The 26,450-nt window shown below is 47.3% G+C and overlaps 1 protein-coding gene across 1 annotated transcript in view; it reads left to right on the top strand.

The window, feature by feature from the left end:
• Wdr82 (WD repeat domain 82) overlaps positions 1 to 24,209 on the top strand; it is a 42,418-nt gene extending 18,209 nt beyond the window's left edge. The window contains exons 5-6 of the mRNA XM_084604981.1: positions 694 to 1,191; positions 23,690 to 24,209. Coding sequence (XP_084461107.1) covers positions 694 to 1,191; positions 23,690 to 23,725 — 534 coding nt within the window. The 3' untranslated portion in view covers positions 23,726 to 24,209. The remainder of the gene's footprint in view (positions 1 to 693; positions 1,192 to 23,689) is intronic.
• Positions 24,210 to 26,450: the final 2,241 nt, after the last annotated feature.

The following is a 26,450-nucleotide window of genomic DNA, read 5'->3' as shown; positions in this document are numbered from 1 at the left end:
TCTGGGTGAAAAACAAATTAGTTTTGCATTGAAGTCTAGAATGGGTATTAATGGGTATTAAATAGTGCAAATTGACGCTGCTGTAGAATCTTGAAGATATGATTACAGCTGATGCAATGTTCCATAAACTTCCAGTGCTACAATGGATGGTGCAAATGAGCAAGCCACGACCACATCTACGGCCAAACACTAACTGTGGCTTACACATTATCAGCGCCACAGTTGCGCGGTACATAATTACCACAGGCAGTGTGTAGCTGCCCGTGGTCATAAATACATCCCATCCACAGTGGACAGATTTTTGTGAATGTATTTTCAGTGGTTGTGCATATGGATTTTGTTTGCTTTTTGGGTGGTATGAATTTGAGACATTGCAAGTGCATTTGTTGACTGATCTTTCTGAGGTCGTAAAAATTGTTTGCCGTGCATATTTTTCGTGACCCTGTAAGATTTGTATCGTCGAAGTTCTGGTCTATTTAGAAAAAGACTGTCGTTACTTTTAGACCTCTCTGGTTGAATCCTCTTTCATGTTGGAGCCACCTAGTAAGCAACAGAAAGAAGCTTGACAGCAAGCAGTGTAGAGGCAAACTGATTTGCAAGTGAAAGGCAGGAATGAGGGGAGAAATGTTGGAGAAGATGACTTCATTTACTCGTTATTGATGTGGATGTTTGTGTCTCATCTTTTGGACGCAGGGGGTGATGCACCTGACGGGGCGGCCTGTTGGCAACTTTGACCCCGAGGGCCTCATCTTTGCTGTTGGGCTCAACTCGGAGCTGGTGAAGCTTTACGACCTGCGGACCTTCGACAAAGGCCCCTTCAACACGTTCAAGCTGCCCCAAGACAGAGACTGTGACTGGACGGGACTCAAGTTCTCCCCGGACGGCAAGAGCATCCTCATCTCAACCAATGGGGCTCTCATCCACCTGATCGATGCCTTCCAGGGGACACCGCAGCAGACCTTCACGGGCCACACCAATAATAAGGGCATCCCGCTGGAGGCCTCCTTCAGCCCGGACTCGCAGTTTGTGTTCAGCGGGTCGACTGATGGCCGTGTGCACGTCTGGAGCACCACGGCGGAAGGGGGCGGCGGGACGCGCACCGCCGTGCTCAGCTGCGACCACACGGGGCCCGTCCACTGCGTCCAGTTCAACCCCAAGTACATGATGCTTGTCTCAGCCTGCACGAACATGGTGAGTAGTTGGCCCTGTTAGCCAGACTAGTTGAGAGACAGAGCAGCAACTTTAGGTCAAATGAGATTTGATGTCATGCGAGGCAGGCAGTGATTATGGCTGTTTATATGAGTTTGGCTGTTATGCATTGAGGAAAACTCCTTCCAAGCTTGGTTATTACGTTTTTCTTGATAAGAATCGATTCTGGTGCTCTTTGTGTCTTTGTTCAGACACCTTAAAAAAAGGCAAGAAAATCTCCAAACAGCAATGCAAATCTCAAAGAAAGCCTTTAAAAACAGCATTTTGTACACCTAAAGCACTTTAGTTGCGCTGCAATATTTTGCCATGGTGGCTCAGCTGCTGAACTCTGGGATCAAATCCTGGCTGCCACTTGTTGATGGAGGTGAGAAGCAAGCCACCCGTGGGATGCCATAGGGAGGGCTCCAGGTTGGTCAAAATTGCCCGAGTCACATTGGGATGGTAAATACCATAAGCTAAGCAAAATATTCCACCTAAAGGCCAACTCTATGCACCAGTGTGATATATATGTACAGTATGTGCCGGTTCACACCTTTCAAGCTTTTTTCCTGAAAGCTCCTTTCGAGCTTACGTTCTTTGTGGCAAGCGCAGCCTGGCTGTAGGTACATGGGTTTTTGTCCCATTATTTGTTTTGCTGTAATTCCTCAAGACACTAAGATTTACTGTTTCGACTCATTTTTGTTATTACTGTAAAATCTCGGTGATACGAATCCGATTGATACGAATTTCAGGATGATACAAATTAGCGAAATTCCCTGACCAGAGTGCATAGTGTACAATGTGCAAAATTTCGGATGGTCCGAATACTCTCCCGTGCCACTATGGATGATACAAACATGCGAACTGCGACCACAACCTTGAGCACTACGCACTGCCCACACATCGTTGACTCTGTGATCGTCAGCCGCACTGTATGTACGCATCACGAGCAGTTTGCGGTGAAGCATGGTCTGCATCGCGGCTTCTGGCCCATAAACTGCAGACGTCGTGACCGTTGTAGCTGGCGGTAATGCGGCAGAACGTACGCAGCGGGTGCGCACGGACCTGACATCACTGGCTCTGTGATCGCGATCCGCGAGCAGTTTGCGATGCTGTGCTGCTCGCATGTCGCCATCTCCAGTCATGCTGTACGTGCTGTGAGAAGTATGCGGAGGCGGGCGGACCACGCATCGCCGGCATTGCGATAGTTTTCTACGCCGCGAAAGGTTTGCAGCGGCGCACGCGGTGGTGGGCGTGCACGGGCCGCACATCGTAGACTTTGCGACCGCTAGTCAGTCTGCGGCGCCGCACGGCTGGCATGTCTCCATCTCTTGTTGTGCCGTACATGCCGCGACAAGTCCTCGGAGGCACGTGGCTCGCGCGTCGCCAATGTAGCGATCGCCTGTTACGCTGCGTGCGCCGCAAGTGGCGAGCTGTGACCGTGCAACCGTAATAAACCTTCTTGGATATAAACGTATATGCACGACTGCCTTTCCTATGCTTCTGAATACTTATTTTCTTTCGTTTTGATGATACAAATATTCGGATGATAAGAATTTTTCCGCGACCCCGTGAGATTCATATCACCGAGGTTCTATACATGGTAATTAGACATGATACATTCTAACTAATAAGGTGGGACGCTGGGATCAGATCACAAAATTCGCATGAAAACGATTTTTAGAAAAGGGCAGATTCGGATTCTGCAAGGCCTTTTCTATCACGCCTAAAAAAATTATCGCCGAAAACAGTCTCAAAGTGTGCCTCAAAAATGTTTTTCTGACCGCGGGTAGCAAAAATGTGGCCAAAATCTGCGCGAAAATGGCCAATTTCTGAGTGCAATACCTCCGCAGTTTCGTATCACTGGAAAGCTTGTTTCACCGCAGTACTTCTCCCGCTAAAACCACGTGTCTATGATAAAAAACAAGCGCACAAACGTGAAAAAAGGCGAAGGCCTCCGCAAAGGCGCAGCTAGGCGCCGATTGGTTGCAGCGCGCACGTGGTACTCATTGCTCCCTGTGAGTGGCTGCTGAATGGCACGCCGCTTCTCCGGTCGTCTGCTCCTCCGCTGGCTCCGCACGCTTTGAGAAGTTTCGGTAGTTTGCAATTCCACTGCTGCTGAACGTTCTGCATTTTCGTCAACTCTTCCGTTGCATGCGACTTCGTCTGTGTGCCTGTGATGGAGCGTCGCACGGGCCAGAAGTACCGGACGAGCTATGCATATGGCAAGCACCTCCTATTCCAAAAAAGAAGCGGCCAGAAACAACTGAACTGGATGAACCGAGGACCGCATCACTATCCAGTCACTCCGATGTGTCTTCGGAAGCGACCCGGGGCCATCGACTAGCCGCGAGGTAGGGAAGCAGTTCCACCGCAAGCGAAGTTTCGTTTCCGCCGCAGGGAGTGACGATGCGGCACCAGCTCTTCAGGAGGACGGCGAACGTTTGCCGCGTGACCCCAGTCCTATATTTCACGAGCACCTGCACCCGGAATTGATGCCCGGCAGTGAATACGAAGACCCGGGGCCGTCGACTAGCCGCAGCGTCGTGGAACAGTTCCACCGTGAGCAAATTTCGTTTCCGCCGCGGGGAGTGACGATGCGGCGCCAGCTTTTCAGGACGACTGTGAACGTTTGCCTAAGTGGATGCACACCATTCAGATGCACTTGGAACCTCAATTTGTGTCTTTGGAAGCAGCCGAAGAGCAAGCGTGCAGCGTCCGCAATACACTTCGCTAGGTGCCGGCGACGGAGCACAGGTTTGGATTCGTGCAGCTGAGAGAGGAAGAATCTGCCCCAGATGATAATCAGTTCACATTAATACAGGCTAATGCAATGAATTCACTAGTAGGGCGTGCATGCTGCCCAAGTAGTGGTAAAAAAAGTTTGTCTGCAGCATGAGACAAAATTGGGCCTAGCTGTAAAACTGGTGCTTTTCTGTGCTGCTTGTGGCCCTATTGATTCACATTGGTCATCAAAAAGGAAATCTGAAGGAAGGCTTTTGAGGTGAATATAAGAGGTATGCAAGCTATCAAGGCCATTGGAAAAGGACCCACTGCCCTGAATGATTTTTGGGCTACAATGAACGTCTCACATCGTGGGCTGCATCAGAAAACTTATCATGAACATCTAAAAAAATAACTTTCCAACTGGGAGCACAGGGAGCTGCACAAAGCATTTTTGCAGATGCTGTACTCGCAGTGAAGGATGTCTACAGCAAGATGCAGCCATCCAGCCCAGGCAACATCCCAGTCGTTTATGATGGCACGTGGCTTACACGAAGCCACACCTTTCATATTGGTGTAGGCTGCATCATAGAATTTTATACTGGGCTTGTGCTGGACTGCATCATGCTATCAAACATCTGTCCTGGGTGCCTCCGGCGACCACCAGAGAGTGACCCTACCTTTCAAACTTAGATTGAGCAGCATCAGTGCCAGAAAAATACGTCAGACGGCTCAGGCCAAATGGAGGTGGAAGCCGCACTGGCGCTTTTCAGGCGCTGAATCAGCAGCTATGGCCTTCGCTTCATGAACATCATATGTGATGGCGACAGCCGAACATATCGTGCACTCTGCAAAGATGAGGTCTATGGCTTTATACCCCTCAGTAAGGAGGATTGTATAAACCATGTCCAGAAGAGAATGGGCACTGCTCTCCGCACACCAGTGACAAGGGCAAGAAAAAAGGAGCCATTGGGTGGGAAAGGTGGACTGACACAGGACCTAATTAAAAAACTGACCAGCTACTATGGTTTAGCGTTGCGCAGGAATACTGAAGTCAGTGACATGCAAAGGGCCGTGATGGCCACATTTTATCATGTGACTTCTACAGATGATGAGCCTCATCATGAGCTGTGCCCACCTGGCCCTGATTGACAGTTGGTGCAGGCATCAGTCAGCACAGGCAAAAATGGAACCACCACCGCCTCATAAATACAGTCGAACCCAGACATATTGAACTCGAAGGGGATTGCGAAATAGTTCGATATATTGATAATTTGATATACAGAAATCTGCTTGTGACGGCACTTAGGATGTGAAAAAACGATACCATATTTGTCGCCTAATCAACCCACTCCCATAATGAACCCACCCTCCACTTTTGCGCCCGAGAATTCGAAGAAAAAAAAAGCGTTAAGGCCAGCTCGCTCACATGCAAGCGATTGAGCGATCTCGGCGAGGAGCGGCAGTGACAGAGCGAAAAATTTCCAACTTGGAACTGCGTCCCTCTCGCCGCTCGAGCCACCGCGGCAACTCAAATCGCCGCGGCAGAAATCGCGAGCGTTTTCGCTTGCATGTCAATGGCGCGTGCCACTCCGTTTGGGTCGTCTCATCCACAGCTCATCTCTTGGCAGCGTGCCAAGATGCTGCCCAGCGATAACGTCAGGGCGTGTTTATCTTTTGATAGCTCCTGCGGTGGGGTGGGGAGCGAACTTGGCATAGTGCCCGTGATGGCTGGTTCGATTTATCACGCCGCGCTTGGGGCGGGCGTAGTCCACTGCCACAAAATCATTGGAAAGCGTGATAGCTGAATGCTGTTTGAAGCGAAAAATGCCAAAAGCCAGTGTCATGATCGCAGTTGACCGCGTGCTTTCGTTGATTCATACATGCAAAGATAAACGACTCCCGCAAAAAAAGAAGAAAATAAAAAAGCTTCTTCACATCCGCAGCCGCCATACCTTACAGCGCAACAATAAGAATGGACGACTTTCTGGGGATAAAAAAAGAGAGAGAGAGAGATCTGCCGCTTCTTAACGTCCGCAGGCACAACACACGCTGGAGAAAGCATCCCATCCGACGTTCTGTCTGCAAATGGGCTGAGCTGGCTTGGCGCATACGTAGTGCGTGCTGCTGGGAACGAAGGCCGGGAGGAGGAAGGAGAAAGAGAGCTCGGCAAAAGAATGGGAACACCCTTGCTCTTCGCTCTGTCACATTTTTCCCCTTTAGTTGCCACTGATTCTCTCTGGTTCATTCACACACATGACTTGCAAACGTCACGTGCTGGCGCGCGCAGGAAACGGTAACAGCAGATGCGCGTGCCTTTGGGAAATGGGCGCGGCGCTGCCCTAGACCATCCGTCACCGAACTGTCCCCTCTCATTCCTTCTGCGCATGGCTTGAATACGTCACGCGGCAAATGGCCTAGTGAGATGCGATCGTCTTGGGGAAGGCACACTTTCCAGTGCGTGGTGCGGAGTTCGATATATCGAACGACCGGTGAAATTGAGTTCGATATATAATGCGGCTTTCCTATACTTTTACATAGGACTTTCGAGGGGATATTCCGTGAGTTCGATATAACCAAAATTCGATATACCCGGTTTCGATATATCCTGGTTCGACTGTATAAGCTGTCGAGACGAGTAGCAGAGGCATTGCTGCCTGTCTACCAACACCTGTCTGACCCCCAACAGCTGGAGCGGTGCATGGGCAACAAGACGCAGAATGCGGCAGAAAGCCTGTATTCAGTGATCTGGCACTGATTTCTAGAGATCAGCACGCTTCATTGTTTGCAGTGGAAACGGCAGTGCACGAAGCATTTGCACGCTACAACTTTGGGAAATTGCATGCCTACACTATAATAAGCAAGTCTGTGGGCCTCAAACCAGGTAGCCTCACCCTTCAAAGACCTGAAGAAAAAGACCAACAAAGAAAAAGAAAAGCATGCAGTGCAGCAAAAATGGAAGAGCAAGGACCCAAAAAGACCCCTGCAAGCAAAGACACTAAGTATTACAGCGCCGGGGCATTTTGATGGACATACTGTGACTGTGAAGCTTTAGAGCCAGTTTTCTCAGAAGTATGTTTTGATCCGACTGGCCTGCTTGCAGAAAGCGTAGCACGGCAATGGCTTGATGGATTTTCATGAGGTTTGTTGCACTATATTCCTTGGTAAATTCTTTATGCAGTGACATTCCCATATTTTTAAAATATGCTATAAAGTTTTTTTCTTTTTACCTATTTTGAAATGGTGAAAATGAGTGCGTTATGCAAGCATGGATGTAACCTTCTGTGTAAAAAAAAAATCAGGCTGATAAAAATATTTGGACCATGTTGCTGCATGAACCATTCATATGGCTAAATTGTCATGCCTGGTTTTCTGCGAGTTCCAATAAGCATGCCAAGTTTCATTGCTCTACTACAGAAATTAAAGAATTTGACTTTGATCTCCATGTCCCCCCTTAAGAGAAGGTGCACACATTTCCTTGCATAGAAAACAGCTAAGTTTTAGAAATTTAAGAGTGTATTCATTTAGGCATGCTTCTTACTGAACATTAAAAGTATCTGCATGCCCGCAGTTGGTTGTAGATCCTTTTCAGAGATCAAAAACTATTGCAGACTATTGTGTAAGCTAATATCTCTGAGTTTGATGCTGCATATATTATGGCGAGGCTATCCAAAAGTAATAGAAAATATGCCTCTGCCCGTGCCACTAGGTATAACGGGCTTAGCTTGGTGCTACAGTTGATCCCAGATGTATTTTTGCATCTATCAAATAGTCAAAGAATCCTTTTGAAATTGCCATTCAAAAAGTAAAGCACTACCGAACATATTTATCCAACTCCCATAAGCGGAATGTCTAATGAAGTCATAGCTCGTTGATGTTTCCGCTTCTTACGTCCAAAAATGAGGGCAGTGAAATTCTCTCATAGAGCTTTAGTACTACTTTCCTTCCAGTTAGTATGTTTCCAGGTAGCACAATTTTTCAGGTACTACATTCAAAATTTTGCCGAATAGTGGGGAAGCCAGTGTTTGTACAGTGTTAGAATGGACCTTGACAGCTAGGTTTGCTTGCCTTGCTGCTAGAGAGCAAAAACCAACTGAACTAATGCAGTGCCCCTGCGACAAAGTTAGACCTCTTATACCAGGCAGTGGCTAGTCACAGATTGTATCCGGAATGACTAATGCAAAAGGTGCATTGCATGTTCATAGTATGTGAGTTATGCCATCTGCAGCGAAATTTAGCGGCGGGCCACAAAGATTTGCCCGCCATGTGGCAACCACCCACTCTTCCCAATGTTTTGATTCCTGAAAAAGGACTCTCGTCGCAGTTCACTGTACCGTATGCATGCAGCTTGTGACTTGCTCTGTAGGGGGACAATAGGAGACGGCCGTTTGCTCTCATTTTCTGTAGTTTATAATTGTTCAGAATAGGGGTGCGGAGAGGTGAGTGAATGGACAAAGAGGGGCACGTGGAGAAAAGCTTGTCTTGTTTCCTTTCTTCCTTCCCGGTGTTGACAAATCATTTTAAAGTAATCTGGAAAATTTGGTGCATCCAGAGCGTCATCTGCTTTTTTGGTTTGCCAAGTCTGCTTGACGGCATCGGACCTCAGATCACTTAGCAGTGACGTGTAAACCCGTGATGCGATTCCTCGTGTGAATTGGGTTAAGGTGGAAACTTTTTTATTTCTTTCGATAATCGAATGAAATTTTCAGGGTAGACTCAAGGCATAGCCATTTGAATAATTGCAAAGTTTCAAGGAGCTGCACACATTGGTACTCAAGTTACAGAAGTATAGGCAAGCGTCATGTTTGTAAACAATGGTGGCGCTGCGATCGGCAGCGACATGGGGTGTAGGCAAAAACACAGCGTGCCTACACTGCGCCAAGTGCCGCCGCCTTCGAAACCAGTTTGCGCGTGCAAATATCCTGAAGCGTAAGCTTTGCTTATGCATAGAAATAGTTTGATACAGTAGAATCTCGGTGATGCGAAATTCAAAGGGAGACGAAAATTTTCGTATCAGCCAAAATTTCGTATCACCAAAAAATGAGCAAAATCCGTTTTCAAGCCTTCCAACAGGTACGAAATATTTATTTTCGTTGAAAGAAATCGCGTATATCCTTCTGCACCTTTTTTTTCGCGAGATCTGATAACAGAGAGTTTTGAAAACTGAAAAATTGGGCCGCTGTCTTCTCCCGCACAGACTCGGAGGTCACGGCGCGCCGCAGAACATCGATGGCGTGCATAGTTTCTGCTGCCGTTGGCGGTCGGTCATCAACGCTTTGGTCGTCGTCATCTTCGTCACTGCATGGAATGCCAGGCTGTGATGATGCTTCCTCCGCAATATCTTCAACCGTGCGGAGACCACAGGTGGCGAGGTCGTCGTCCGCGGTGACGAAATCGTCGACGCAACAGTCGACGTCAAGTTGATTCCAGACATCGATGGGAATCGGGTAGCCACAGCGGATTTGAAAACCCCACACTTCGCGAAACAATTGGCGATGGTCGTAGGAACGACGCGATCCCAGGCAATTGCAAGAAAATGCACAGCGTCCAGAAGAGTGATCTGGAGATTCGCGTCCTTCCTTTCAATCTTCGCGAGGAGGCGGCGCACCAACAAAGCTTTGAAATGGTGCTTAACATTCCTTATAATCCCAGCATCCAGTGGTTGCAAATGACTTGTTGCGTTTGGGGGCAGGAACACCACCTTAACACTCTGTAGTGTCATTTGTTTTGGATGGGCAGTGCACTGGTCCAGCAGCAAAACTATTTTTCTGTTGTGGCAAGACATCTTGCGGTCGAGGTACGTGACGAATTCCATAAACAAAGAAGACTTCATCCATGCTTTTTTGTTCGCCTTGTAGACGCAGGGCAATCGACCGGCTGCCTTAAAGCATCGGGGCTTTTGATATTTGCCAATGACTGTCAGCGGCATCTTTTCTGATCCGTCGGCGTTGCAACAAAACAAAACTGTGATACGTTGTTTGCTCTTTTGTCCGCCCCGGCAGGCATCGCCTTTAAAGCACAAACTTTTTTTGGGCTGGAGGTTGTAAAACAGCCCTGCTTCATCTACATTAAAAACATAACGTGCCTCATATCCCGCTATGTAAGACGGCAGTGTGGTTGTCATCCAGTCTTCCACGGCGGAGGCGTCGACTTTTTTTCCTTCGCCACAAACTGTCTTGTAGGAAAGATTATAACGCACCTTGAACCGGTGAATCCATCCACCGGAGGCCTGAAAGTCACCAATTCCAAGTGTGAGTGCGATGTCCGCTGCCTTCTCACGAAGCACTTTTCCGTCAATGTTGGCGCCGGCCGCCGTGACCTCTCTGAACCACGTTAGAAGAACCTCTTCCAACTTCACATGGTGGGCAGTTTTGGCTTCTTTAGAATTCATCGCGAAGTGCTGCACATTCTGCATAATTTGGTCGCGCTGACCAACGATCGTTGACAGCGGCAGGCCTAGCTCCTTGGCCATGTCAGTGCGCCTTTTCTTGGGCTCTTTGTCCACCTTATTTAAAATTTCCAATTTGTCTTTAAAGGTCAGCGCCTTTCTCTTCCGTAACACTGCAGTATGATGTACCTTTTCGCATTGCCGAGATGATCACAAAACGACGCGCTATCAACGCGGCGTCAGCCTCAACAAACGAGAAAACGAAGCAACGTGTAGCAACGTGTTGCCGCTGCAGCGGAGACTCTGGAAAGCGGAAGAGCGTGGCCTGCGGGGCGGCGGAGAAATGTGGAGAGGGCCGCAAGGTCGTGCGCACAACTAAAAAAACAAAAAACAAAATGCGGGGGGAGGGGAGAGAAAGAGAGCGGGAGGGGAGGGGGGGGGGGGGGGGGGGCAAGATATCACCGCCTTCCTTCGCCAACTTCGCTGCTGCCGCGGGTTTGTTGCCAAGCCGGTTTTTTCCCGCTGTAATTTTTTTTTCTTCTTTCGTGTGCGTAATCCATGCTATCAGTGCTGCCCACGCTTTTCTCACTGTGCGTGTGTGCGTGGGCCTCGACCAGTCGTGATACCGAAGTTCGTATCACCCGTAGCGAAAAGAAAAAGTGTTCGGAACATCCGATTTTTTGCCCACTGAACGCAATGCAATTCGGCCGGGGAATTTTATGAATTCGTATCAGCCGAGTTCGTATCACCGAGATTCTACTGTATATGCCTGGAGAGTATTTCAGCTCTTTAATAGCCGATTACTGCTGGAATTACCAGGCGAAGAGCGCCGCATTGGCTTCCTTCTCCGTGGCCTCAACAGCGCGCGGCTACGGTGGGCGACTGTAGCAACATTGGACTGTAGTGACTGATTGAAAACGAGAAATCGCATTGTATAAAAAAGAACTAATATATAGTCAACACCGTTCAACTTCCGGGCCTATTGTTAGCGAATGCAAGGACGATGATATGAATGATTGGAAGTGCGTTTTTCATATGACGACTATTTTGATGGGTACGTCTTTTACTGCTCCAAGCACCATCACTTTAAAGAACAATATTACTGGCAACTATACAGAACTAGAAATCATATTTTTAGCTTACTGTACCAGCAACTTAAGTCATAGAATTTCACTGAATAAGAACCCAATCTTCTAGTTCTTTATAACATTCGCCTAGTGGGCGCGTTGCCAACTTGTTTTATCCTACTCAATAAAAATACGTTCAAGTCTTTAATCGCACAGACGTAGTCAGGGTCATCCACAGGCTAATACAGTCGAACCCGGATATATCGAACTCGAAGGGGATCGCGAAATAGTTCGATATATCGATAATTCGATATACAGAAATCGGCTTGTGACGGCACCCACGATGCGAAAAAATGATACCGTATTTGTCGCATAATCAACCCACTCGCATAATGAACCCACCCTCCACTTTTGCACCCAAGAATTTGAAAAAAAAAAAAAAAGCATGCGTTAAGGCCAGCTCGCTCACATGCAAGCGACTGAGTGATCTCAACGACGAGCGGCAGCGACAGAGCGAAAATTTTCTAACTTGTTGGTACTGCGTCCCTCTCGCTGCTCGAGCCACCGCGGCAGCTCAAAACAAGGTTTCTGAGTCGTCGCGGCTGCGGCGGCAGAAATCGCGAGCATTTTCGCTTGCATGTCGATGGCGCGCGTCAGTCCATTTCGGTCGTCTCATCCACAGCTCATTGGCAGCGTGCCAAGATGCTGCGCAGCGATAACGTCAGGGCGCGTTTATCTTTTGATAGCTCCTGCGGTGGCGGGGAGCGAACTTGCCAGAGTGCCCGTGATGGCTTGATTGCACAAGCCTGGTTCGATTTATCACGCCGCGCTTGGGGCGAGCGTCATGATCGCAGCAGCTGACCGCGTGATTTCACTGATTCATACATGCAATGATAAACGATAAAAAGAAATTAAAAAAAAAATAAACATCCCCGCAAAAAAAATCCTGCCGCTTCTTAACGTCCGCAGCCGCCATATATTACTCTACGCCGCGCGTACAGCACAACGATAAGAAAGAATTACTCTCGCAAAAACAAAAAAAAAAAACAAAAAGAACAGAGAGTTGTTGCTCCTCAACATCCGCAGGCGCCATAGCCACGTCAGCCGCCGTCAGCCGCCGCCCTGCCGCACGCAGAGGGTTCGCAACACACGCTGGAGAAAGCGTCCGACGTCTGTCTGAAAACTGGCTGAGCTGACTTGGCGCATGCGTTGCGCGTGCTGAAGGAGAGAGATAGCTCGGCAAAAGAATGGGCACACCCACACACATGACTTGCAAACGTCATGTGTTGGCGCGCGGGAAACAACAACTGCAGATGCGTGCGCCTTTGGGGAATGGGCGCGGCACTGCCCAGGCCAGCCGTCGCCGAACTGTCCCCTCTCATTCCCTCCGCGCGTGGCTTGAAAACGTCACACGGCAAACGGCCAAGGGTGATGTGATCGTCTTTGGGGAAAGCACACTTTCCAATGCGTGGTGCGGAGTTCGATATATCGAACGACCGGTGAAATTGAGTTCGATATATGACGCGGCCTTCCTATACTTTTACATGGGATTTTCAAGGGGATATTTTGTGAGTTTGATATAACCAAAATTCGATATATCTGGGTTCAATATAACTGGGTTCGACTGTATATACATCAAGGCTTGTAAGAATGCTGTATTTTTATATAAACAGTCGAGCCAACTTATAACGATACCGTTTTAACAATATATCGGTTACAACAATGAAAACCTGCTGTACCGTCCACTTTTGTATGTTTTCTATGGTAAAATAACCCGCTTACTGCAATGCCCCCTTGCCACATTATCGGTTATAACAATGAAGTCTCGCTTCTGAGTTCTTGTGCCAAAAGGTAGTTGAATGCAAAATCCTTGAAAAGAAAAAAAAAAAAAAGAAATTCCAGCTGCTGCGTCCCCGCCACGCGCTCATACAATAGAACCCGTTTTCTGGCCTTATCCGCATTGTAAACCCGCACACCTTTCTCCCGCTGCCCTTCCACCCCTCGGAACACAAATGGACTTCGCCAACGCGCCGACAGCATCTGCTGATCTGCTCACTCATCCGCTCGCCCCTCATTTTGCACAGTTCTGGAAACGGATTCGGTTGTTTGTGCAAGTTGATTGCGTCGAAGTCGTTCCTGGCCACGCGGTTTCTTCGTCTTGTTTGAATCGCCGCCGAAATGTAAGATGGCTGATCCATCTGCTGATTATTGGACAACGTTGCCACGGCTATCGATTTGGAGACAAGTGCAGTATCTCGAAGGAGTACGCACTATCGCAACTGACGGTGTCGACGATCATCCGCTCCTCTGAGAAGTTCGACAAAGAAAAGTCCTCTCTTGACAGTGGGTGCAAACACATTCGACAAGGCGCCTGATGATGATAGTGACGGCGACGACAGCGATGATGACGCGGTAGGGCAGGCTGCCTCAACGTTGTTCTCACAAGAGGCCCTGCAGTTGATTGTCCCTCTGGGGCTTTGTTCTCGTGAGGGACCTTCCGCTGCACTACGTGGTGTACCTAGATGCCATGGAGAAGGATGTCGACACGCTTCGCGTGAGGCAAGCAAGGTGAATGAACATGGGGTTTTCTCATGCAAGCCAGTGAGATGTACATACGTGGTGAGATGCGGCGATTTCACCCCAGGGGCCTGCATGCTTCAATTTCCTCTGCTTTTAAATAAAAGTTTCGTCTTTCTCTCTCTCTTCACCCCAGCATTACTTCGGGATTTCTCAAGCTGAGGGGCAGCCGCAGCAACCTTGTCGTATTTTTTACAAGACCCCTTTCGGGGCCACCAAAACGATGTCTCGGTGGAGCTCGCATGTCACTTGCCATCCGTGACCCCTCTCTGCAGTTGTTATGCTTTTTTTTCGTGCAAACCGTTCATAACAATTATCGGTTATAACAATGGAAATTTTGTGGCACTTGAATATTGTTATAAGTGGACTCTACTGTGTATGTATATCATTTTTTTTTTTTGTTATGAGCGCAAATGCAATGTTCTCACTTGCAGCGCAATTTGCGTGATCTACTGAGCATTTTTTTATATATTGGGAAACTTGTTATTCAAATGCGCGTCATCCTGTTCTGCTTATTTTTCATCCCTTATAGCCAATTCCACTTTGGGACATTAAACTTAATGTACCGTATATACCATAATTAAATATCTTGCTCTATCAGAGCTGGTTGTACGTGGTTATAATTCGTTCATTATGATCTTAATGACCTTCAAAAATAGAATTTAATGCTCTGAGAAATAGCACTGCTTGACTTTGTCCGGTTCCTAACGATGTTCACTCGATTCCTAGGACCGTTCATGAAGAGTGCGTCACTCGTTGAAATTCGGGAAAGTGAAAACAGAGAAAAGCTACTTCACAGCTCTTGGCCTGTTTCGGCAATGTCGCGCTGGAGTGACCGCTCAAGGTAACTGCCGTTGCCTTCGCAGCAGCTTTTGTGTCAGTTTCTGTACGAAAATATGCGCGGATAGTACCGCAGATGAATGGAACGCAAAGCGCGGTTTCCTAGCTGCGTTTGATTAAGATCATACGCACACGGAATATCATGTCTAAACTTCTTATGGCCTGGTAGTATATACACCAAAACGTGAATGAGCTGCAGGCATTTGTTATTGCGCTATTCGTCGTGTGGCCGAAAAGCACTCATGACAAGAGTTGCAAACGAACTGATCAAGTTTCAGTGCAGAAGTGCAACGCACATTAGCTGCCAAGGCAATCCGTCGGCGAAGGATCTACAATTGTCGCGCTCAACGCCTCTGTCATACGCTCTCACCTTTATCCGACCGCAAGAAACAAGTGAAAACGGATACTATTTTCTTTTTTGCGCCTTGTGGCGCAACCAACCGCACCACACATAGCAGGAATATCGGGAATTATGCTCGAAAACGCAGCAAGTGTCGCGCATCCAATGCAGACGGCCCATGCTTTTGCCTACACCACGAAAGTCATTGCGGTCGCCAGTGCCACCGCATCTTCATTGACGTCACGGCTGACGCTTTTCTATGTCAGAATGGTTCACTCGGGTTCCTTGTACTTTGCCTGGAGAGCTTACAAAATGTGTTGGCACTATGCAATTCATTATGAAGGTTCCTGAATAGGTAGCGCAGGGCAAGACAGAGCCCTTTTTTTTTTAATTTCCTTTCTGAAACATTTTAGCACAGCATTGAGGTTAGTGCCACTAATTGGACTTACATTAGCCTGATTTTGATTGCTTATTATAAATTCCAGACTCAGTATTTTGAAAAGATGAGCTTATCTTACCTTTAAAAATTGAGGCAGAATGAAAACCGGGTGGGAATCCGATGAACAGTTCCAGAGATACAAGCAACCATACCAGGAAAAAAAATCATTCTGAGAAAATGGCCCTTGAAGTTTAAAACAACATTTTCAAGTCTAAAATTAGTTTTTCATAGCAGCATGTTGTGCTTCCACCTCCTCTCTCCCCTCGGAAAGTGCATTTCCATGCGTACAGTGGACGACGTTGACGACACGTTATCGCTTGCGATGACAGACGCGATACGTGAGGCTGAAATTGCAGAAAATGATATTTGTTTATTTATTTGATACCTCAAAGGCCCCTGGCATGTTGATGAGCCACGGTTATCACGCGAAGTGCTTCGTGGAAATTAGCAACAAAAGAATCTGTTAAATCTGGTGGACGATAGCAAACGCCTATGATTACGGGAGGAAATGAAGCATGGCACTGAATGAACATTATTTCTAGAGGGGATGGAATTTTAATATCAGAACAAAGAAGCGAATTATGGGTTCCTATTAGCACGCCTCCTCCCCGTTTATCTGTTCTATCGTGACGGAAAACAGTGTAGTTAGGAAAAACGGAAAATATTTCAGTCATGTACGGATGGTGTTAGCCAGGTTTCAGTGAGTATGATTACATTAGGAGGGGGGGGGGGGGGGTGTACGCAAGACTTTCAGGGGCGTCAATTTTGGGCAGGAGACTGGATATTAGTGTAAAGGAAGGACAAGAAGGAGCAGGGCTTCGAACTGACGGGAGGTTTACGCAGTAGCTATGGCGTGCAGACGGAGGAAGGTGGGGGGGTGGCAAGGAACGATTTTCTGTGCGGAGTGAAAATATAGACAGTGTTATCAATTATTAGTTTATCATGGCAGGGCTTACAGTTGAATCCCGCTATAACGAAATTCACAGTGCACGAAAAAAAATTCGTTCTCGCGGAACTTCGTTATCGCAAAAATTTGACGTGAAACGCAGAAAGAATTGCCCAAGCAGCAGCAAAGGCGTTTAATGCCAAAAATCTGTAAGCTTGGTTTGCTTACGCTTCACGGCGAGCAACGCCGTCACGCGATTTTCGCACTCGGTCAGCAAACCCATTGCAACATCGTCGTCTCAGACAGCAACGAAATTCCTGATGACATCAAAAGCGTCCATCACCTGTACGGCGGTTGCCGCAGCCGGCGCTTCCTGTACGTCGTCGTCTTCTTCATCGGAAGAGTCCTTATCATTCCGGGCAGCTTTTATGATCTGCTCATCACTCACATCTTCGTGAACAACAACACAAGCGTCAGCGCCGATGTATTCGTCGAGCTCGAGATTAGGCGGCACGGTTCCTATTTCTCCCAGCGTTTTCCAGGCGGCCGCGATCCCCGGAGCCGGTGACGCCTCTTCGTCGTCGTCTGTAACGCCTGGTGTTAGGCCAGCAGAGTGTACGGGTCGACCTTCGGCAAATCCGGCGTGCCTGAAACAGTTCACAATTACTGAGCGCCCCAGTGTGCTCCAGGCAGCAGACATAATCTGCAGTGCCACGTACAAGTCCACCTTCGTGTCTCGGCCGGTTTCAGTGTTAAAAAGCAGCCGCTGAATTAACCTCCCGCGGTAAGCGCGCTTCAGGCTAAGAATCACGCCCTGATCGAGAGGCTGTAAGACAGACGTGCAATTGGGAGGGAAAAACCTCAGCTCCGTGTTAGTGAGCTTGACTTCGTCGGAGTGATGCGCTGAACAATTGTCCAAAAGCAAGCAAACTTTACGGCCCTGCCGCTTCATGTCGCGGTCGAATGCCATCATCCACTCGGTGAAAATAGCGCGGGTCATCCATGACTTGTTGTTCGCCTTCTACTGCACAGGTAGGCTACGAGTTCCCTTAAAACAGCGCGGCTTGGCACTTTTGCCTATGACTAACGGCGGACGCTTGTCCGAGCCATCTATGTTTGTGCAAAGCAGCACTGTGATGCGTTTTTTGCTGTGTTTGCCGCCGTGACAGCGCTGCCCCTTGAAGTCGAGCGTCCTAGCCGGCAACATCTCGTAGAATAGCCCGGTCTCGTCGGCGTTGTAAATGTCTGCAGGCGCGAAGTTGCTTAAAATTCCGGCCATGTTACTCGCCTTCCAAGCAGCTGCTCCGTCCACGTCTGCTGACATTGACTCGCCGCACAACACTTTTCCAACGATGTTATGGCGGGCCTTGAAACGGTTTAGCCAGCCAATGCTGGCTTTAAAATCATCAATGCCAAGTAGGCATGCATAGTTCAAGGCTTTCTGCTGGACGATGCTTCCGGACAGGGGGACGTTGCTGGCTCGTGCTTCCACAAACCACGCATGCACTGCTTTGTCCAACTCTTCATGGAGGGGCCGCGTCACCTTTTTGTGCTTCGAGGATGTGCCTGAAGCAAGTGCCATTCTCACGCTGTCCTTATTGCCTAGAATCGTTGACAGCGAACTTGCAGGAATTCCGAAGTCTTCAGCAATTGCCGCTTTCTTCCTTCCGCTTTCTGCTTGGGCGATTATTTGAGCTTTTTGCTCAAGGGAAAGAGTTTTGCGTTTTTTCACTTGCGTTGCCATCGTGTCCTGCGGATGAAAACTCGTCGTTGTCGAAGAGAAAGGCAGCGAGTGAACAACGCGACCACGACACAAAGCCAAAATGGCGGAACTGCAATCACGTGATTTCATGCTTAATGTGGCTTTGGATTTGACTTGGACTTCTCGCCAATAAAACTAGTTTCGGTTTCCATTTTGAACGCGAAAATTTCGTTGAAGCGGAAACGCTCTGCAAAAATGGTTCGTTGTGCAGAGAAATTTAGGCCATTAATTCTTATAGGATACTCGCGGGGAATAAAAAATTATTCGTTGTCACGGAAATTTCGTTGTGGCGGTATTCGTTGTGGCGGGATTCAACTGTATATGTTTCTGGTTGAAGTTTTGCAAATTCTTTAGGACGTTAAACCCCACAAAACAAACAAGTTTTGCAAATTCTAGTAATCGTTTCCTGACAAATAGAGTAGGTTTTGAGTAGTCTTTCGAGATTGTGTAGTCACTGTTTTGTAGTTTTTTAGCGCAGGAAAGAACTTTCTCTCTAGTTTTAAAGTGAGCGAACTGAACGATAATCGGCCGTGCACTCTTTCAACATCCATTGGGCTGATTGCGACGTTGAGTTTGTCCCTACATAACTCTGAAATCAACTTTTCAGATTCAGCCCATGTTTCTTTGTCAGTGTCTGACAAGCCGAAAAATAATAAATTACTTCTGCATGATCTGTCTTCAAAATCAGTCATTTTGCAAGAGAGATTTGCAATTTCACCAGAGTTTTGCTCCGCAAGTGTTCCTACCACACTAATATCGTCCCGAATTGCGGCAAATGATGCACAGTCTTCTTCAATTTTGACTTTTATTATTCTCAGTTAATTTCGAACGAATGCCTTTTATTTCGTGTAACAAAGCTGTTTGTTCATTACGTAATTCGTTCAAGGTTTCCATTATTTTATCAGTAGAGCGGGTATGTGGAGGCCCGGGATTTTGCTCGACGTCACCTGCCAAGATTAGTAATTGATGGATTACACTGAGACAGTCATAAGCAATCTTTAGACAACATTGTGGGCATGGCAGCACAAGCAACGCAGCATAACTAGTATGCTTTGTAAATAGCCGGCAGCAGTAATTTACCTGCTCAACAAAAAGGCGACATAGGTGAGCGGACGTGGCCATCGCTGTTGTGCTGCCAAGCCCATGGTCGGTACAGTAGGCACACTTCAAACGCAGTCTCCTTACGTTAATGCGAAAGATACACCGTTGGAAGTGACAGCGGAGTCGGTCTAGTAGTGGTGCAGCAGAGACAGCACTGCTGGAAGCGTCTCCGTGACCGTTGGCAACACGCTTCGCTAACTTCGCGATCCGGACGGCATTCACAGAACGACGGCATATGCAGTGTTCTAAACTTTTTAGCACGCATCGTGACCGACCGTGCGACGATCCACAAGGTGCACAAAACAGTCTAAAAGGCCACCAGAATCCGTAACGAGCGGTTATGACTGCGATCTCAAAAATGGTGAAACGTGAAGGGATTCAGCGAGCACACAAAGAACGCCAGCTCATTAGGCAGCCGGAGCAGCTCGCGTAGCAGCCAATAGCAGTCGCAGGAACCCTCGCGTTCTCACGGAGCACATGCTTCATCCAATCACAGCCCGAATCCGAGACGCGGGAAGCTCAACAATTCTTGCGAGGCCCCCAATCACAAGCGAGCCATGTTCTTGCTACGCCGCTGGCGAAGGCAACATGGAAAAGGGCAAGCATTCACAAACAAAACAAGACCCAGATGGCGGCGCTCGGCTCAGCGGTAGAGAAATGGCGTGTGAAGATTGAATACTTTTGCCGTTCGCTTGCAACTCTGGGGCTGCCACGCCCAGTTGTATATTTAATTTATTAAAGCAGTTCCACGACGAATTAGGCGTTTATAATTACAGAAAAGGTAGTTTATAGCATGTACAGCCGAGATATGTACTTTTTGAAAAATAGACTTTTTCGTGATTTTTAGACTTTAGAAGCACGCGTCCGCCCTTGAAGCAGGCTATGCCTAGCGGCTCACTGTCGGCAGGTGGAAAGTCTATGGAACATGCATCCATAGCATGGTGGACAATACATTCTTAATTCTTGGTTGCAGGTAATCTTGTTCAGTTTTTACTCTCATGTTGTATCAAATTGTCAGTATACTAAACTGTTTCACAATGCCCAACGAAATCGGAGGGATTGGAAATTGCTCTTCTATATCCGCTATTTCATTGTGTCTGAACTGTGAAAAAAGAGACCAAAGTTCTGCTCTGAACTCCCGAGGTACATACGTAATGTGTCAACAGCTGCGATGGCCACTGCGGAGGTCACCGGCTTAGGGGCACAACCAGCGTCGTCGCAGTCACTCTCGGAGGCGTTATCCATCCCTTCCATGACGTTCCCGGCAACTTCGTCAGTTGTGAAGTCCTCCTTGGCAAAAAGTTTGTCGGCGGCGGAAATGAAATCCATGTGGGACAGACCTGGAGGCCCAAGGTCCAACTCGCTAGCGGACTCCCATAGCTGCTCCAAGCAGGCTGTCGTGACGGCACCATCAGCTGTTGCAGTTATATCAGCCGCAGCAGCTTCATCCTCGGGAGGCGCTGTGTCCGCGCTGCTACTTCGGGAGAAGCCAGCTTTCTTAAAGCAATGAGCGATAGTCAGGTGCTTCACGTCCCTCTAGGCTCCACTTGCGAAATAGATGGTCTTCACCACAGGGACCTTCATTTCAGCCACGTTGTTGCCAGAGCGAGCATAGATCAGAAGGCACTCGATCACTCGGCACCGGTAGTGGACCTTGAAGTTAGCGATAACCCCCTGGTCCATAGGTTGCAGCTTGGCAGTAGTTGTTGGGGCAGGAAAAATCTTGACAGTGCTCAAGTGTGCATTGACGTGATGCGCAGTGCAGTTGTCAAGCAACATCAGCGCTTTGCGCTTCCTCCGGACCATCTCTGTCGAAGTCAGCGAGCCACTTGCCGAAAATGTCTTATCATCCATGCTTTTTTGTTGCTTACGTAAGTCACTGGCATAGAGAGCACCTTGGCAAAGCTGCGTGGTTTCTTAGCTTTGCCAATTACCTGCAAGTCTCGCTTGTCTGAACCACCCTTTATTAGAGCAGATCAGTACTGTGATTCGGTTTTTGCTGGCTTTTCCTCCCACACATTTGTCCGTCTTGGCTGCGAGAGTCTTTGATGGCAACAGTTGGAAGAACAAACCCATTTCGCCTGCGTTATATATGTCCTTGTCGGATACGGCCTTCCCTACTATATTTTTACACGTAATGTTATGCCTCTCCTTGAACCTCTGGAGCCACCCATTTTGCAGCTGTTAGTCATGACCGAGCGCGAAGCCCAAGTCCTTAGTCTTGACTAGCATGATGGGTCCACTATATATATTCTTTGATCGGGCATCCAAGAACCACATGTAAAGTGCAGCTTCCACATTGGCATAGGTGGCACGTCGGATCCTCTTTCGGTCCACGCTACCAACGTCGACGTCGAACACGCCGTCAATCTTGCTGCCGTTCTTGATTATCATTGAGAGTGTGGACTGTGCGATGTTATACTTGGTGCGATATCACTCTTCTTCACGTTTCGGCGCACTTCGTCCAGAATGGCGCTTCGTCTTTAATGACAACACTTTTCTCTTTCCCGTTGAGGTGCTGGGGCTCGCGAGACTCGACATTGCCGAGAAATCGAAGGGTCGGTTTCGAGAAAGGGGTTAACTGAGTAGGGCCGTTGTCTAGAAATTGTCCAGGCGAAGTTAGCAGGTAAGAAGTGGAACAAGGCAGGAAGGAGTAATGGCGTCGGCGAAAGAAGCGCATACAAAGATCCACGAAAGCTGAGGAAACACTCTCGATTCTCTCTGCCTTTCTCACTCCCATGACGATTTCTCCCGGACCCAGAACCGAGAAGAGAGAAATTCAAGAACCGCGATTTGCCAAGTCGAGTGCTGCTCCGTGACGTCACCAAAAATTCCTCTTACTTTCTTACTTTTTTACCTCCTGCGCAACCGGCACGACGGGACTCCGTATCACGAAGACGACAAGCCAAGTGATGCAGTGAGGCAACCTTTCGCTTCACGGGAGAGCAGACGACTCTGCGAATGCGGCCATCAGGCAAATTTTGTCCTTATTTTCGCACAAAAATTTGCCTGAAGGCATAAAAATCTCCTGATTGATACATTATTTTTTTTCATTTCATACAAAATAACTTCACTATATCCGCTGACGTGCTTTTATTTACTTCGTTAAAACTGGACTCAAATTGCATTGAAAATGCAAAAAATGGAAATGGGAAATTGAACTTCCTTTGTTATAGCTGCTATCTCGCTATAAGTGGCTTCGCTCTAACCGGGCTAGACTGTATAACCGGGATGGATGCCTAAATGTCCAGGAAGGAGGACCCTTTTGCATACTGGAAATAATAATTAAAAAAAAAGCCGGAAGCAGCATTTTCCCATCCTGCACAGCATAGCTGTTAAACACCTGGCCACACTTGTCACATTGCAGGTGACAAGTGAAAAACTTCTTTTCTCTGTGGGCAACATTGTTGCAGCCCCAAAGCTGTCCCCAGGTCTTGTGCAGCTGCTACTTTTTGCTTGAGAATTTGTCCACCGCAGTAATCGTTTAAGAAATATTTTGTTACTATTTGACATTTATGCTGCTACTTGTCAAAAGTGGCCACGGAGTCTGTTTCAGTTGTGACACCGGCAGTTTGTATTGAATGATGGCGCCATATTTTATACCCTGTCTTTTTTACAGTAAATGTGTTAATTGGTGCCAGAGGACATACACTAACATTGCCAGAAAGAGCTATAAAATTGAATTTTACCATTAATAAAACATGAAATGCGTGGTCCTTTGTGTTCTGTATGAAATGTCCTTTAGAGACTGTTCCTCTAAGTATGCTATCTTTATGCACTAGGAGGGCTTTTCTTTTTATTCTGTTTCGTTAAAGGCCCCTTTAGGGAATATGCTGGCACTTACTGGCTTAGAGAATATGCTGGCTTATATAGAATATATAGAGAATATGCTGGCTTAGAGAATATGCTGGCACTTACAGCAATCGTGAATTTTGAAAATAAAAAAATATAGGGCCACCTACAGAAGAATATGGTGGACCTCAGAGATACTGGCTTCTCCTTTTGATGCAGGGCATGCTCAAAACTGCTGCAAATAATGTAGAAGTTGTTTATTTCAGCATATTAGGTTAGTGCTACAAAATGTTTGCACAACAAAGCAACGCTGTGCATGGTTCTGCCGGATAGTCCCTAATATGTTTCCTTTGTGCTTGGATCATGCTGCTCAAAGTTAGTTTTGCAACCAGCCTTTACCTCGTTTTATTCATGCCTTGTCTGTGTAAAAAAAGAAAAAATGCATGTATTCCATTCCATGAAATGCAGCAACCCTGTAATTTGGAAATGAAAATTCCTGGCAGAAAGACAGCTGCTTTTTGTAGTGGTGTGCTGGCTTGAAGCGAGGGTTGTTCACTTTCTCTTTTTTTTCCATTTTTGCCACAGGCGTTCTGGCTCCCCAGCATAGATGACAACTTGTGAGCCATCAGGCAGGCTCAGACCACCGCTGACTGGTGCCGGCACCCCGGCTGCCGAAGACCCGTGATGCCAAGCGGCCTGTTCATCGCTGAGGCACTTCACCATCGCTGCTTTAATGGCAACCACACTTTTTAAGTTATTGGAGATGAAAGAAGGAGGTCCTGATCTTGCGCCCCTGCCCACCATCATGCAACCATCTGCTGTTGATCGCCACCGCCTGGATTAAGCTGATCTCAGTGTTGTCCAACAAAGACCCCCCTCTTCCTCCCTCGAGAAAGACCTTGCCTGCTGCCTTGACCCATGAACTGTTCCCCCCCCCCCCCCCCCTTTCGGTTGTTTGTCATCCTTCACCTCTTTTACTCCATTGACGCTTAACCTGCATCAGTGGCAGTTGTCCTTGTGTTTGCTCCCTTCCTGCTTGCCTGTCCTTTGTCATCATTTATTTGTCATGATGTGCACTTTATATAAAGATGCTTCTTTTTTCTTCCCTCTCTGTGTGATTTTGGTGGTCAGTGTGTGTGCACATTTCCTGTGGAAGTGGTGACACATTTCTGTACATAAGCCTTCACGTGGAGAAAACAGTGCACCTTCACAACAAATAACTGCAGTGAAACTTGTAATGATAAAATCTTGAAACGTCTGCGATTTTTCATAACATAGTTTTTATATAATGCAGTTTTCACGTGAAGACTCCCAAGAGCAATGTAGATGGGAAACCAGATCAAGAATTGAATGCAAAGGAAAATACCTTGGAAGTGCTTACAGTCATCGTCAGTCAGACTATACCCACTGTAGAGTGACGTCTACCCATATTCTTCCAATGTACCCAGTCTTGTGCTACCAGAGTCCACTTTACCCTTGCAAACTTATAAACCTCATCTGCCCACCTAATTTTCTGCCGCGTCTTCTACACTTTCCTTGGTGTCCATTTTGTTACCCTTAGTGACCGTGGGTTTTGTTATCCGTGATCACTAACCATTTTGGTAACTATTTTTTTACCCTTCGCACCACATGTCTATTTCTTCTGCTTGATTTCAACTAGAATATCATTAACTCAAGTTATTGTTCTGAGCCACTTGCATGCTTCCTATCTCTTTACGCCTACCATTTTCTGTTCCATAGCTCTTGCGTTGTCCTCAACTTAAATACAAATGCAGAGTAAATGCTCATTATTCCTAGTTATATAAGCAACGAAACGTTTCGTGATTGTGGTAACGGTGCATCGTGACTGCGGCAGCAGCCTCCACCTGGTCCGCAGCTTGCATATGTCTACAAGAGGGCTGGGAAAGAAGGGTGGCGGAGGGAGTCTGCTGGTGGCACCGTGACCAGGCTAACGGAGAGCGCATGCGGTCGCACCACTGTCGAGCAAGGAGGCATCTGCATCTTCTCGAACGTTTCTGCTCGCTCGCTATTGTTGCACCAGGAAACTGACTGTCCACCTCTTGTCGCCAGCGCTCTCTGCTGGTCCCGCTACCAGCGCTCAAATCTCAAGCAACCGCATGGCGGTGATGGATGCACACTGCTTGCCCCTTGTCTTTGTTATTATTTTTTTGTCCAGTTATTTTTACCAATTTTGAGTAAGCTATAGTGCCACAGTCCAAAAGTGGAAGCAGCAGAGACTGCTGCATCTGCCACATAGATACAACATTCACTGTGAAGCATGGCGTACATCAACTGCGGCTGCCTCTTGCAATCGTAGATGCTCCTCACATGTCACTTTGTGCTTTATGTCGTGGAACTTGTGGGGTTATGCCAAACCTTCAGCACTAGCTAAGAGTTAGCACTGCGAGTCCGTTACATCAAGGTCAACCACTGCAGCATGTTCATTACATATAGTTTCTTTCATTACTGCGAGAAAATGGCCGTTATTCATAGGTCTCTGAAGATATTTGTCTGCCAGCAGAAATAATACTGCAGCAAATGTTGCAGCATGCAAAACTGCACATAATCGAATGCTCTTTCCATTAGGTGGCAAGGTGATAAAAGTAAGATATAAAAGGCACGATATCTACAGACGCATTATTAACAAAGAAAATTTAAAATACATATTTTGAAGATCAATGACTCGGGAACTCTGTCTAGGAAATAAACTATCAGTACAGTGCCGTTCTTCAGCTACATAAAGTACAGGGGGAAACAGCCTCATTTCTCAAGCCATACGGTGAAGCAGTTCCTGGTTTTCGTGAGTCGGCAAACCAAATCTGCTGCAAACTGGCTGTAAAGGCAGAGTATACATGAACATCCAGCTGGCCTTCAGGAATGCATTTTCTTGGAATAAAACCAATCGGACTCAGAGTCAAAGCTCACTAGTGAGTAGCTGGCATCATTTTTGATTATCACCACTCAACGCTGTTAGGCAATAAATCAGACTATAATTGGATATTTCTTGCTGGAAATCTTATGATCACAAAAATGTGATGTTGATGCTCTATTGCCACGAGTGGCAGGTATTTTCTTTTTTTTTTAAGCAGCCACTATACCCGCTTTTGCAACAACACATGCACATTAGTTCTCAAAAAGGTCCATCAAAAATCGGGCGGGAAATTTTAAACGGGCTCTACAAGTGGAGTGCCTAGACTAACCACTGGGTGGTGCTGGGTGCACGAAAAACGATTTCAAGGTGACGAAATCTGCAATTTAAAGCATCGATCACCGGTGATCAATTCGAATAGGCATAATGAAACGGGCAGCATTGGGGAATGGAAAAACTTTGGAATATATTAGACTT

The sequence above is a fragment of the Amblyomma maculatum genome, chromosome 1, assembly GCF_055883805.1.
Source record: "Amblyomma maculatum isolate TAMU_Amacu chromosome 1, ASM5588380v1, whole genome shotgun sequence".
NCBI lineage: Eukaryota > Metazoa > Arthropoda > Arachnida > Ixodida > Ixodidae > Amblyomma > Amblyomma maculatum.
The sequence above is the reverse complement of the archived record's forward strand: the minus strand, read 5'-3'. Positions and strand labels throughout refer to the sequence as shown.